General features: G+C 42.5%; 1 protein-coding gene across 1 annotated transcript in view; it reads left to right on the top strand.

The window, feature by feature from the left end:
- LOC145415718 (tectonic-2-like) overlaps positions 1-14930 on the top strand; it is a 45912-nt gene that overhangs the window by 21773 nt on the left and 9209 nt on the right. The window contains exons 6-8 of the mRNA XM_080284943.1: positions 5001-5112; positions 13483-13587; positions 13760-14011. Coding sequence (XP_080141069.1) covers positions 5001-5112; positions 13483-13587; positions 13760-14011 — 469 coding nt within the window. The remainder of the gene's footprint in view (positions 1-5000; positions 5113-13482; positions 13588-13759; positions 14012-14930) is intronic.

The following is a 14930-nucleotide window of genomic DNA, read 5'->3' on the forward strand; positions in this document are numbered from 1 at the left end:
ACATGATTGCAGTGTTCAGGACTGTGATGGGAGTAGATAAAATTGACAAAGAAGGTATGTTTTTATGGGATAAGAGGACACGGAAGGAAACTGAAGAAGCCAAGCTGCTTGAAGGATATCAAGAAATATAGTTTCCTTATAGATGTATAGACCTGTGGAATAGCCTGGACAAAGAGATTGTCCAGTCTAAAACTTAAATGAGTTTAAAGCTAAATTTGACTTACTGAGAAACAGAGACAGGACCCCATGAGCATAGCTCATTTCCTGTATATCACAATTAGGTCAATACATGGGAGACAAGTGGGGATGGAGGAAGGTGGGGGGATGGAGAGGGAGACAATTAGGGGTGAGGAAAGGCAAGGGGACAAAGGGAGACATTCCTGGCAGTGCTGAGTGTGGTGGGGGATGGAGGAGGGATGGGGGATGGAGAAGAGAGGAGATGGAGGGAGGAAGGGACCAGGAGAGCCTTGTTTCAAACCTAGGGACAGGTGAGTTGTTGGACTGGAGAGGTGGGGTATCGGACTAGCAAGGCAATAGACATTCAAACTGTTTGGATTGTGGGAATGTTCCCCTATTTCTTGGGTTTGGTCTAGCGAAGCACTGGTTTTCGATGCCCTGGATAACGGGGTATGGGTGTATACTGTTATGTCCATGTCCCACACTACCACAGACTCCATAACAGTAGTTCAGTATAAGAAGGATGTCACACAGTGAATTGTTCTTTAGGGTCAGCCTGTTGGTGTACAACAGTGGATCCTTACACAAGATCAACTGTGGCATAGTAACACAGGCTTCTCGTGTTCATTGTCTTTATTTTACTAAGTAATTACACTGTCTGCTTCACAGGTCCAGAGCTACGCCAACTTCACAAGGCCTCAGTTTAAACTATGCTTGACCTTCTCTATTTTCTCCCCCATCCTTTTATAACCCTCCTTGCTTCTCCAGCATTCTAGGATGTGCTGGTACTTGCTCCTAGCAACAACAGCGAAGACATCCAAAATATTCCAGAGTTTCCTTACATTAATTAGTACTCTAAATAATTTAGCATACAAACTGAAATTATGTTACCTAAATTAACAGTTACCTAAATAAAACATTATAGAGAAACTAAAAAGAGAATAAGAATGAAATTATAACTTTACAAAGTACAGTACCAGCACTCACACCAGCAGGCGATCTGGCAGCTCTGACTTGTAACGGAAAAATGTGAGAATTGTCGGGAATTCTCCAGCACTACCTAACTAGCAATTCAGCTTCTTAACACTACCCCCTCCCTGTCCTTTTTTCATCCCAACAAAGCTACACAAGACTTGCAAACATAATTCCTAATCCCTAACAAAATATCTAATTATACACAAACTAATCTTTCAACTTATCAGGTCTTCTCCTATGCCGCTTCTGATGACAGTCCGCTCCTCCTGGAATGACTTGGTCCTCTTCCTGGTTCATTTCTTCCCTAGGGAAACTGTCACCATCCTCTCGTGCTTCAGCTCCTTGGTCCTCCTCAACATCGTCAGCTACGGGTGTGCACGATTCCTCAAAGGCATCCCAGCTGTACTGTCCTTGCCCATGGTACTGCCACAGACAATTTATGTGTACCAACTTTGGGTGAGACTTCCTGCCTCCCTGTATCTGGTACGTTACATCTGACAGGCAGTCCATCGCAGCATAGGGCCCATCCCATGGACTCTGCAGCTTCAATGACTGTCCCTTCTTCTGCAGAGGATTGTATAGCCAAACTTTGTTGCCATCCTTGAAGCTCACCTCACTTGCCGTGGTATCATATGTGCACTTCATCACTTTGCCTGAAAACTTCAGAGCTACGCAGACTTGATGATGTACCTCAGCCAGTCTTCCCTGAAGATGCATCGCATACTGGAGATGTCAGTAGGCAGCTCTTCATCAGGTGGTCTTCCCATTGACAGATCAGCTGGCATTCGTAACTTGTGACCCAGCATCAGTTTTGCAAAGGTGTAGCCAGTGGTGTGCACACCGATATGCTGTTAGCAGTGCGGGTAATTTTTGGTCCCATTCCGTCTGTCCCTCTACACAGAACTTGGCCAGTGCTTGTCCCAATGTCCGGTTGAATTTCTCCACCATCTCATCTAACTGTGGCCATAGTGGGGTCATCCTGTTCTTCTTGATCCCCAGTAATTTACAACACTTACAGAACACAGCAGACTCAAAGATTCTATCCTGGTCTGAATGTAGCTCTTGTGGCATCCCCAAACGACAGAAGAATTGGTCAACCAACACCTCAGCAACAGTTGTGGCATCTTGATCAGGGATGACATAGGCTTTTGGCCACTTTGTGAAGTAGTCCATGGCAACACATATATACCAGTTTCCTCTTTCAGTGAGTGGCAGAGGTCCAGCAGTGTCCACTGCTGTTCTTTCCAGTGGTGCACCCACTTGGTACAGCTGAAGAGGGGCTGAACCACATTTCTTTGATCCCTTCTTGGTACAGCATACATCACAGGCCATCGGGTGTTTCCCACTGACGCTCCGGTAGTCCGTTGTTCAAACGAAGAAGGTCCCACTTACTCCAGTAGCACTTAGTTGCTGAGCTGAATCTGGAAACCTGTTCCCAAGATGGTCGCACTGTACTCTGCCACAGCCACTCTAGGACTGGTTGTAAATTTCTATTCACCATCTGCATGCTCTTCAGGTCATCCTCAGCTGACACTGGTCCTGTCACTGCAGTATGGCTGCATTTCTTGCTATAGTTATCTTTCATACTACACTGCTTGCAGACTGGGTCACCAGGTCGATGACTCAGGCCGTCAGCATTGCCATGTACCCACGCAGGATGGTGCTGCATCTTATAGTTGTGCTGGTCCAGCTTCCTTAGCCAGTGTGCCAGTTGTCCTTCCGGATTCTTTAATGTCTTCAGCCACTTAAGTGTTTCATGGTCCGTCATGATGATGAAGTAGGACCCATACAAGTAGGGATGGCAAAAGTCAAGGCTCTTCATCACTGGCATGAGCCCCTTACAGGTCACAGCAGTTCCTCTCCAGTGGGCTGAGCCTTTTGCTGTAATACACCACCACATACTCTGTCATTCTCCACTAGTGCCATGATCACTAGTGTCACAGTCCAGTATGAATGTCTGACTGTTCTGGGTATGGCAACACTAGTGCGCTTGCCAATTCATGCTTGAGGTCATCGAAGGCCTTCTGAGTTACTGCAATCCTCGTAGATTTCTGCCTCTTTCCTGACTACTTGTGCAGAGGCAAAACTATCATTACAAAGTCCTTGCCAAAACACCAGTAGTAGATACACAAACCCAGGAAACTCTGTAGCTCCTTCACAGAAGTTTGAACTGGCCACTTTTCACAGCTGCCACCTTCTCCAGATCAGTATGGACGCCTTTTTTGCCAACAGTGTATCCCAGGAACTTCACTTCCTGCTGGAAAAAATAGCATTTCCTGAGGTTCAGCATGAGGTGTGCTGCTCGGATCCTGTTGAACACCTCCAATGACGGCATTTCCAAATCGTGGTTGAAAGGTCGCCCAGACACAATTACATCATCAAGATAGATGAGAGCTGTCTGCCAGTGCAGGTCTTCCAGTACTTGATCTATGAGATGCTCAAAAGTAGCAGGGGCATTGCACAGGCCGAATGGCATCACTTTGAACTGCCATAAACCCCGCCTGTACAAAAAGGCTGTTTTCTCCTTGTCCTTCTCTGCAACCTTGACCTGATGATATCTGCTTTCATGTCGAGGGTGGAGAACCACTTGGCACCTGACAGAGCATCCAGCGTGTCATCAATCCTTGGCAAGGGGTATTCGTGAAAGATGTGGAGTGAGGAAGTCTGTGGACACCAGAATCGAAGAGAGTGTACTGAGATGGTATGGTCATATGGAGAGAAAGGATAACAATAGAGTGATGAAAAAGGTATATCTGAGAAAATTTGAAAGAGGGAGGAGGGAAGGTAAGCCAAGGAGAAGGTGAAGGGATATGGTGGATGAGTGTGTGAGGAAGAGACGTATGGAAGTTTGTGAGTCTAGGGGACTGACAAGATATCGGGCTGGCTGGATAAATGTTGTGAGAAGTGCATGATCAGGGATTTGGCACCCCTTTTTAACGTAACAGCGTTCGGATTGACCCTATTGGATACGTTTATGTGAATCTATAGAATGTGGTGAATGTTTTTGGAGTATCAGATAGAGCCAGGATTCTGGGGACTTGAGTGAATGGAAACATGGCCCATTGGATTGGGCAAACTTAGGTTGGCTGGATGTTGCTACTCCTCACCTTGCCCTAGGCTGGGAAAGGAGGTCCGGATGATGATGATGATGACATAGCACTCTAAATTCTTTATCATACAAACTGAAATTAAATTACATTATTGAGCAGTTGCCTAAATAAAACATCATAGAGAAAATAAAAAGAGAATAAGAATGAATGCTTAATTTTACAAAGTAACTGCACACACAGCAGCAGACTATCTGGCAACTCTTACTCTTAATGCAAAAATGCGAGAATCGTCAGGAATTCTCCGGCACTACATAACTAGTAATCCAGCTTCGTAAAATTACATAAAAGCAAACCATCAATTTTCCAGCATAATTCAGCCAAGCCCCACACCGAATAACATGAAATGCCGGATATTGCATAGTACCCCCATCAGCCTAATGTTCAGCATTGAGCCGGATATTGTGTTACTAATTGTCTCAACCCTTGATTCTAAAAACTTTCTCATGAGTAAAAGATGAAAATTAAGCATAAAATACAATAAAGTAACGATACAGTACAGTAATACGGTACGGAGCTGGTTGGCTACTGTTTACAAGCTGGTTGAGACACCTCAATGCTGGATATTGCTTAGAACCACCAGTGTCCCATTTAAGCACTGGATATTGCATAATTTTGCTGGATATTGCTTTAATAGAGCCGAGTTAGCAGCGCTGTATATTAAATCATGTCTGGCACATATCATATTGCACTTTTGATTGATGCAGTTAAAGTTACTGGAGATTTTTTTCTCATATTCAGGTGCCAGTGGAGACTGCAGTTTATCTGAGCTGGAAAGAGTGGTATTTGGGGTTGATGTGATGTCGTCATGTCTCTATCGCTGGATGAACACCGTGGATTGTCACCAGCTAAGGTGTAGCATTTCTTTCCCAGTTGTACATCACTCATCCATCCAGAAACAGCTCCTTTACAGCATCCTCTGCAAGCACTTCCGTCCTTGTATCTCTTGCTACAGTTATCTCTTAGTCAAGATAGTTCCATAATCCAATATTGGGCAGGAGTCTCACTTAGCTGAATAGATTTATGTGGCTGTAGCCACTTGGCTACAAAGAATAAAAATTTGTGGGGGTGATTCCACTGCTGCATCCATACTTCTATAATGGTATGCTGTATATGGTAATAGCCCTAATTTCAGTTCTGTTTACAGGATATCCAGTTCTTTTCTATTACCAGAATTTGCTATTATTAACCTGTTAACTGCAAATGACGTTTTTTTAGGTGTCCTTGGTGCACAGACATAAGGATAAAAATGAAATTTCCCAAAGGCCAAATTTTGTCTTAGGAATTGAGAGGACACATGCCAAAGTATGTAGTATTGAAATATTAGCTCAATATTTACCTTGGTAAAGTCATGGATGAACATTGAAGTGTCTGATTCCCTATTGGAATGTATGGTTTTCATTTTCTTTTTTGGCTTTGGTTTCGGTTTTGAAGGCTCAGACATGCATGCATGGGTCAGCCTTGGTCACCATGGCACTATATTCGAAATTCACCTGCGCAGCCAGGGCTGTATAGAGCAATTAACGGGTTAATAGGAAAACATTTTTTCTTTTCACAAAAAATGATTATTTTGCAGTTATTTAATGAGAGAAAAGACCTGACACTAGTGGTGGTAAGGGTGTAGCCATGCAGAGCCCCCCCCCACACACATCCTGGGGAGTACTTAACCCTCTCAGGTACAGTCACGCGAATCGCGTGACATGCGGTTTGGTAGGAAAAAGCTCAGTCACGCGAATCGTGGTCCTAAGCACAAAAATATTCGCCAAAAAATAAGTTTTCAGGGGATTTGCGTGAAATTTTGGTGCTTTCTAGTGGGCATGTCTGTCTCCCGAGGTAAGGCATTGGCAACACTGTGACTGCTCTGATGAGACAATGCACAGCAGAAAAACCTCAGTATCTCACAAGCAGCTGGGCTGGAGGGTTGCGCAGCTGTCAGTTGCCCCTTTAAACCCGCCATTTTTCCCCCTCCCACCCGAGGCAGAAGCCATTATTGAAGTACTGTATTGTGATTGTACAGTGTTTTTGACTATAATGTGAAGTGATTGTGTTTATGGAACATAGATATATTGTTTGTAAAGCATTGGGGCCCGTTATGAGCCGTTAGGCCTACAGGCAGGAGTCTGGTTTGTTATGCCGAGGTTTCCACTCTCCTTCACCCTGCCCGTAAATGATGAGTACAGTATTTTACCTTTTTATAGTAAAGCCAATACAGTACTTATATTTGTGAAACATATAGTGCCTGGATTGGTGAAACAACTGACCTACCATAGCAGGCATTATGTATACCATAGAGATACACAACAGTCACTAAGGAAACAGGCAGTCACGTACTCCATACAGTCAGGAGGGGGATAATAGAGGAGGTTGGGATGGAATCATGTGATACTGTTTTATATTGTGTATGGTTTAGTGTGAAACATACGTATAAAATAGTGCAGCGAGTGTTCACTGATAAATATTGCATGCATTAACTGACTTAGCTCAAACCTAGCGCAGGTATCAGAGACAACAAATATGCCACACAATCACAGACTTCAATGAAAAGGTATTGTACCAATCTCAGACAGTGCTATATTGCGTATGGTTTAGTGTGAAACATACGTATAAAGTAGTGTAGTGAGGTTCATCGAGAAATATTGCATGCATTGACTGACAGCGCAAGTATCAGAGACAAAAAATATGCCACAGCCACATATATATATACATATGTCGTGCAGTGAATGTTCGTGGAGAAATCTATTATGTGCATCGCATGTGTTTTAGGCAAATGTATCGCAAGGAGAGGAGAAAATGTGCTAAAGACACACACACACGCACACTTGCCCCCCCCCACACACACACCACATAACTCCTTATCTTTCAACAACCCTTCAGTCTCCTGCCAGCATCTCAACACCTCTGGAGGAAGTGAGTTATCCGTATTTTGTTGATTTGTATATTGACCTATTTCTATACAGTAGTTCAATATTTTTTTACACAAATAAGTAATGTTTTTTACATACACAAAGATGAGACGGAAGAAAGTTCAGCTTCAGTGTCAGTACCTAGCAAAAAGACTAGTGGTCATGTCGAGTTTCTGAGAGCACTGTCAAACACCTTCTGATATTTTACGTGTATATTTTTAGTGAAAAAGAAAATAATAAAGTGTAACAAGCGAAAATACGTAGGCGTTGGTGAGGCAGGGAAAGAATGTTTGTTATCTTGCGTGCGGATGAGGATGAGTATTTTACGTTTGTTGTCCAATTACTCCAAAATTATTGGACATAACGATTTCCCGTAAGAACCATGATAAAGAGCAGTAAATTCTATGTATGTTCGATATCAGAACATAAACCTTTGGGAGCATTTTTTTGTAGGAAAAGGTGGGAACAGACTATGTTTTTTTCCTCGCTTGTGGTAAAAGTCGAAAGCACTTGGAGGAATAATCTCACTTGGTGGGCCATTTACTCGAAAACTGTTGGACGTATCGATTTCCTGTAAGGACCATGATAAAGAGCAGTAAATTCTACTGTACCTATGTTCATTATCAGAATATGAGCCTTTGGGAGCATTTTTTTTGTAGGAAAAGGCAGGGGAACAGACTATGTTTTTTTTCCTCACGAGGTAAAAGTCGAAAGCTCTCCGAGGAATAATCTCACTTGGTCGGCCAGTTACTCGAAAACTATTGGACATATCGATTTCCTGTTAGAACCATGATAAAGAGCAGTAAATTCTACCTATGTACAAGGCATAACAATGTAATATCTATGATAAGAATTTGTTGTTACGTAGGCGGGAATATAGCGTATGCTGTGCGCGCGTCATGAAAGTGACGCACGGACGTGAGTTCCCAGTTGTTTTTGGCGATTTACTCGAAAACTATGAGACATATCGAAACCAGCTGGTGCTCATTAGAAAGCTCGTGAAATTCTGCATAATATGATATATGCTGGTTCTTTGAAAGCAATGATAAGAAGCAGGGAAGTGAGCATGGAGGTGAAAAAGTTACTACATGACAGTATTGTGATACCAACTCTAATGTATGGAAGTGAAGCTTGGACGTTGTTGGAAGGACACAAGTCAAGAGTGAGAGCAGTGGAAATGAGTTATTTAAGAGGAGCCTGTGGAGTCACATGGAGAGACAGGCTGACGAATGAGGATATAAAGGAGCGTTGTGGTGTGGATGCGGATGTGATAGGAAGTGTTACGAGGAACACACTGAGGTGGTTTGGCCATGTGGAGAGGATGGAGGGTGAAAGACTGACAAAGAGAGTGTATGTGAGTGAGGTGGAGGGGGGAAGAGGGAGGGGGAGGCCGAGAATGAGATGGAGGGATGGGGTGGAGAGGTATATGAGAGAGGGGGGTGTGAGTTGGGAGCAGGGCAGTGAAATGGCGGGGGACAGGGCGACTTGGAGGCGATTTGTTTGTGGCCACCCCAAACGGGATTGAGGCGTCTGGCAATAGATAGATAGATGATGCAATAAAAACATGAGGTGTGCGAGAAAAGTTCAGAATAAGAGCTCCTTGAATTTTTTTTTTCAAAAATGGCTTTCAGTTTTTGGCTCTTTTCTCAAAAACTACAAATCATATCACAGCCAGACTTGTCTTTTTAGAAAGCTGATGAAATTCTTTATCAAAACTTCTAATAACATTTTCCTGTATGATGGAAAGCATTCGAATGGTGATGTTGGGAAGTGAAAGTGATGTAGCGAAATGTTTATTCATGGCCGCCTAATGTTGTTTTATTCGTGCTTTCCTGTTTTTCTGTGGTACTTATCAGGTAGAACAAACATCAACGAATAAGTTGAGATAAGTTTCATGGCAGTATATTGATGTTTGGGTGGCGAAAATAAGGAGAGAATATGTGTTATTTGCCATGCGCGGGCAGCTGGGCCGGGCGGTCAGGCGGATAAAATCGTGCGCCAGAAAACTTACCAAAACTTATTGTGCGCAAGAGGGCTAATAACAGCTAGAGAGAACAGGAAACCATAACTTTGTTAGGTTTTATCAAAATTCATATTTTAGTGGGTGAAGTGCTTGAAAGGGTATTTAATGGGTGAAGTGCTTGAAAGGGTACAGTAGGGACGAAAGGTTGCTGGTTATTTGAAGCATTGATAAGGAACAGGGAAGTGAGTATGAAAGTAAAAAAGTCACGGCCTAACAATATTGTGATACCAACTCTGACATATGGATATGGAACTTGGACCTTGTTGAAAGAACACAAGTCAAGAGTGAGAATGGTGGAAATGAGTTATTTGAGAGGAGCATTTGGGGATACAAGGTAGGGCAGTGGATGTGGGAGTGGCCCTAGTGAGAGAGGGTAGTGTTTGGGAACTCCCTGTACTGTTGTTTGCAGATGATACTGTGTTGTGTGAAGACGAAGGGGAGCTGCAGGGCTTGGTGGATGAGTTTGGGAGAGTGTGTAAGAAACGGAATTTAAAGGTGAATGTAGGGAAGAGTAAAATGATGGTCTTTGAGAGAGGTGACGTCAGTGAATGTACAGTGAGGTTGGATGAGGAGGAAATGGAAAATGTGAGTACGTTTAAGTACTTGGGTAGTGTGATGAGTAAGGATGGAAGTTTGGAGAGTGAAGTGCTTGAAAGGGTGCAACAAGGAAGAAAGGTTGCTGGTTCTTTGAAAGCAGTGATAAGAAACAGGGAAGTGAGCATGGAAGTGAAAAAGTTGCTGCATGACAGTATTGTAATACCATCTCTGACTTATGGAAGTGAAGCTTGGACGTTGTTGGAATGACACAAGTGAAGAGTGAGAGCAGTGGAAATGAGTTATTTAAGAGGAGCCTGTGGAGTCACATGAAGAGACAGGCTGACAAATGATGATATAAAGGAGCGTTGTGGTGTGGATGTAGATGTGATAGGAAGCGTTAGGAGGAACACACTGAGGTGGTTTGGCCATGTGGAGAGAATGGAGGGTGAGAGACTGATGAGGAGAGTGTATGTGAGTGAGGTGGAGGGGAGGAGAGGGAGGGGGAGGCCAAAGATGAGATGGAGGGATGGAGTGGAGAGGTATATGAGAGAGGGGGGTGTGAGTTGGGAGCAGGGCAGTGAAATGGCGGGGGACAGGGCGACATGGAGGCAATTTGTTAATGGCCACCCTGTGCGGGATTAAGGTGTCTGGCATAGAAGTGTTCGCGTGCCTGGAGAAATATCAGATGTCACCAATATTTTAATTTTTCAGATGGAAAAAAAAATCACATGTCGGGCAATAATTGAATGTCCTTTTTCATACATCTTGTTGTAAAAATACAGAAATATTATATTTCTTTTCTTTTAAGCAGTATTGTGTCAATGCAGCATGAACAAAAGTAATTATAAAAAAATATTCCACAGCAGTTGCAGCCTGGTTTATGCATGCATAGAAATATATATGTATATCTTTATCCAGTAACAGAAATTAGTTATAATTTATACTAACAAATTAAACTCCCTATGAGTAAAAATAAAACTCAATTCACTTTTTAAAAAAATGTCGATATTTATATGCTGCCTCCGGTAAAACAAGTTTTCCGAGGAAACCGAAACAGCTGTCTGTCTTTACTGGATGATCAGCTCATCACCTGTGTCTACTTTGTATGTCTGGCAGCCCTAAGCTTTGGTACGCCCTAAAATTTTAGAATCTAATAAATATTAAACCATAGATAAGTATGTGCCATTTTTTGTACAAGTAAGACTATATACAAATGTCAGTATTCATATGCCTTTTTACTTCTTACAGTCCAAAAACCATCTTTTTGGCATATATTGTCCTAATCTTCTTAGGGAAGGATATACAAATATATTATTTTATTGGTGATATTTTGGGTCAAATAGCATAAGTAGGAGTTATTTACATTTTTAAAAGCTATTTGCTTAACCAGTATCGTAATTATCGATCAGAAAAATAACACTGAAATTTAACTAAGACCCCCTTAGCCCGCTGAAACGAAAACGAGACATAGTTTCTGGCGGTGTCTGGCAGATTTTCCTCTTCGCGCGAACGCTCCTATTGATAAATTGATAGATTTGAAGTTACACGGAGAGACAGGCTGACAAATGAGGAATTGAAGAGTGCTCTGGTGTGGATGTGGATGTGATAAAAAGCATTAGGAGATATACATTGAGGTGGTTTGGACATGTGGAGAGGATGGAAAACGAGAGACCAACAAGGAGAGTGTATGCGAGTGAGGTGGAGGGGGGGGGAGAGGGAGGGGAAGGCCAGGGATGAGATGGAGAGATGGAGTGGATAGGTATATGAGGGAGGGGGGTGTGAGCTGGGAGCAAGGCAGTGAAGTGGCATTGGACAGGGAGACAGGAAGGCGATTTTTTTGTGGCCACCCCTTATGGGGTTGAGGTGTCTGGCAGTAGATAGATATTTTTTGTAAAATTATCTATTGATTGTAGTGGTTAATGTCTTGTTACTGATTTTGTGAGGGGTGTTGTGAGTGCTTGTATGTGTTGTTCTGTAATGTAAATCTAAAAATGCAAGTGTCCTAATGTGAATCTCCTTTTTCTCAGAGCTTCTTCTTCTTCTTCCTTTTTTTTTTTAATGCTGTGTCCCCACTTTTTTTTTTTTGATAAGGGCTAAGGCATTGCCCCTGGAAAGAGGACTTTGGTTTGGAGCGTGTAGCACTTTATGAGTGGATGCCCTTCTTGATGTCTATCAGTAACCCTCGGGTGAACTTGAACCTCCAACCCTTTGGCCAGAGCAGAGCGCTTTAACCCACTGAGCCACGGCTGCTGCATCTCCATATCCTTGTTTGTTATGATGCATGTTATATAAACATTTATAAAAATAATGACCAATCATCTTGCCTCCCTCCCACACACACCTTAAATACATAGGGTCTCCATATCCTAGCCAACCCTCCCAGCATGAAAGGCTAAGCAAGGGGGGGCTTCAGAACATTACTGGTATCTTGCAAGTATCGCTTGGAACTTTATTGGTGTCTTGCAAGTATCCCCTAGAACATTACTGGTGTCTTGTAAGTATCCCCCAGAACATTATTGGTATCTTGCAAGTATTTCCCTGAACATTATTGGCATTTTGCAAGTATCCCCCAGAACATGACTGGTATCTTGCAAGTATCCCCCAGAACATGACTGGTATCTTGCAGGTATCCCCCAGAACATTGCTGGTATCTTGCAAATATCCCCCGGAATATGACTGCCATCTTGCAGGTATCCCCCAGAACCTTGAACTGCCTCAGCCTGACACCAAACCTTATGTTGACTAAATACTGCATAACCTATTTTCATGTAGGTTTGTCTGTTACTGTATATCTACATGAAGGTGGACGGTTTGCACCCAGAGTTTCATCCCAAACCTTTGGATTAACTTTTACAATACACCAATAATAGTTTGTGGTCTGTAAATCCTGGGAGGTCAACGTACTATATAATGAAGAGAGAACCTGTATTTTTACACAGGAAAAATCATCAGAGAAATTACCAATATGCCGGGAATCAAACCCGGGACTCTCAGGTGAGAGCCAGGCCGCATACCACTACACCACGACCAGGTAAAAGTTAACTCACATTGTCACAATCTTGGTTACAAGATCATGACATCGTGAGTTAACTTTTAGCTGGTCGTGGTGTAGTGGTATGCTGCCTGGCTCTCACCTGAGAGTCCCGGGTTCGATTCCCGGCATATTGGTAATTTCTCTGATGATTTTTCCTGTGTAAAAATACAGATTCTCTCTTCATTCTGACTTGCCGTAAGTGCTTGGGATAGATTAAAAGCATCTACTTGCCCGAGTGCCAGGGGGTTAACTCACCCTCTTCAGGCCCACAGTGGGGGGTGGAGGGACGTTGGTTACAAGATTGTGACAACGTGAGTTAACTTTTACCTGGTCATGGTGTAGTGGTATGCTGCCTGGCTCTTACCTGAGAGTCCCGGGTTCGATTCCCGGCATATTGGTAATTTCTCTGATGAGGGTACTATATAATGTATCTATAATGATACAGCTACAGGGTGTTCTAAGTCCTCAGTAGGAGAGTCCTATAACAGTCTCAGAGTGATGCTGAAAGACAGCTAACACACATTCATCTGAATCCTGTAACTTCCCTTCAACAGCGGATGATCTGGGAGATTTTGTAACTTTTTAGACCAGACTGTAGTATATGTAATTTATTTAGCTTCCATTTGCGAATACTATATTGTACAGTATTCCTCTCCATCCCATGCATTATCACATTTCTCAACTTTCATTCTTCATTGTACATAGCCATTTTTTTTTCATTTCCAGAGAGAAACTGAAGACTGTATTTAATTCTCTAGTCCAGGGTGATGTTGTTTCCAAACTTGGATGGCCAGATGTTACCATGGAAAACAACTTCCTTCCCCTTATTATGTGGGTAAAGCTTAATCTTTATTTACTGTAAACGTTACTACAGTATTATTTAGTTATGTTGATGTGTAGTGTACAATGCTATAATGCACAATAGTAAAGGATCATGATTATTGGAAATGACATTTGGTCCTGTAGAAGTGGAAGATACTGACTTTAATAACATAATTTTTAGGGATGATGGAGGGACAGACAGCAGGAATGACAGTGAAACAGTAAGCGTAGATGGTACGGAATCAGTGACCAGTGATCCCAGTACAGTGAGTGATGATGAAACAGTGATTAACAGTGATGATATTGATGGTGATGTAGTGAGTAGCGAGAGGAGATGCTTGGTTCCACATGCACTGGAGTACCAAGTCATGTACCAGAACATTGCACAGGCATCATTCACACCTGCACACCAGTTGGTTGGAGTTCTGGTAAGGTTAGTATAGTTTTTATCCACAGCCATGCATAGTAAGTATGTGACAAGTTGTATAAAGCATCATCATAAATATATGTGACATTGGGTTATTCATCATCATTGTTATTGTCATCATTGATTACTATCATCATCATTGTTATAATCATCATCATTATCATCCTTGTCAGCAAACTTCCCACTGTTATATAGGAGTATACAGTAGATGCTTTATTTGAGGAACTAATTCAGCCAACCCCCATTCTTTTATCTTGAATTTCCCACTAAATCAATTTTCATAACCAAGGCTCAGTATAATGGAAAACTTTCCAGTATTTCAAGCTGTTTTCTGTTAAATGCTTGAAGACAACCCAAACCTAGCAAACTATGCTAACTCAGTGCTACACACAGCAGTCTGAACCCATAATTACCACCCCCAGAAGTGCATTATCGTGTACGAAACTTCCTTGAATTATGCTCGATTTAATGGAAATTTTCCGTTAACGCCCACATGTGGAGGTTTTCCGATGTTGCCCACTCCATACAGAAGATTTCTGTGAGTTTGGAAAAAATGCCCTTACTTCAAACCCTATCATCTGCGAAACTATAATAGCTAGAGAAAAAAATTAAAGATAAATAAGACTCACAACTCTTCCTCTTTCAAATGAAAGTATCCCCAGGTCTCCAGGTGGTCCCGTCACTAAGTAAGGACAAGTTAAAAATGACTGGTTTTCCGAGTTTTGGCAGGCTGTTTCCGAGTGCGTGCCACTGGCAGTGACCTTGGACTATCTGGCTAGCATTGGCAGCACTATCTGTAGTGGTGATTCTAACATTGGCCGGGCTTCCTTTGAGGAAAATGTAATTTTCCACTCAATCTTCGGCCTTTCCTTACTCACCATCATAAGGATGAGTCATTACCCTGATCATGTGGCTCCCCATAGGG

This window comes from Coenobita brevimanus, chromosome 103 (assembly GCF_032717465.1).
Source record: "Coenobita brevimanus isolate Jiangsu-jjx chromosome 103, ASM3271746v2, whole genome shotgun sequence".
Lineage (NCBI taxonomy): Eukaryota > Metazoa > Arthropoda > Malacostraca > Decapoda > Coenobitidae > Coenobita > Coenobita brevimanus.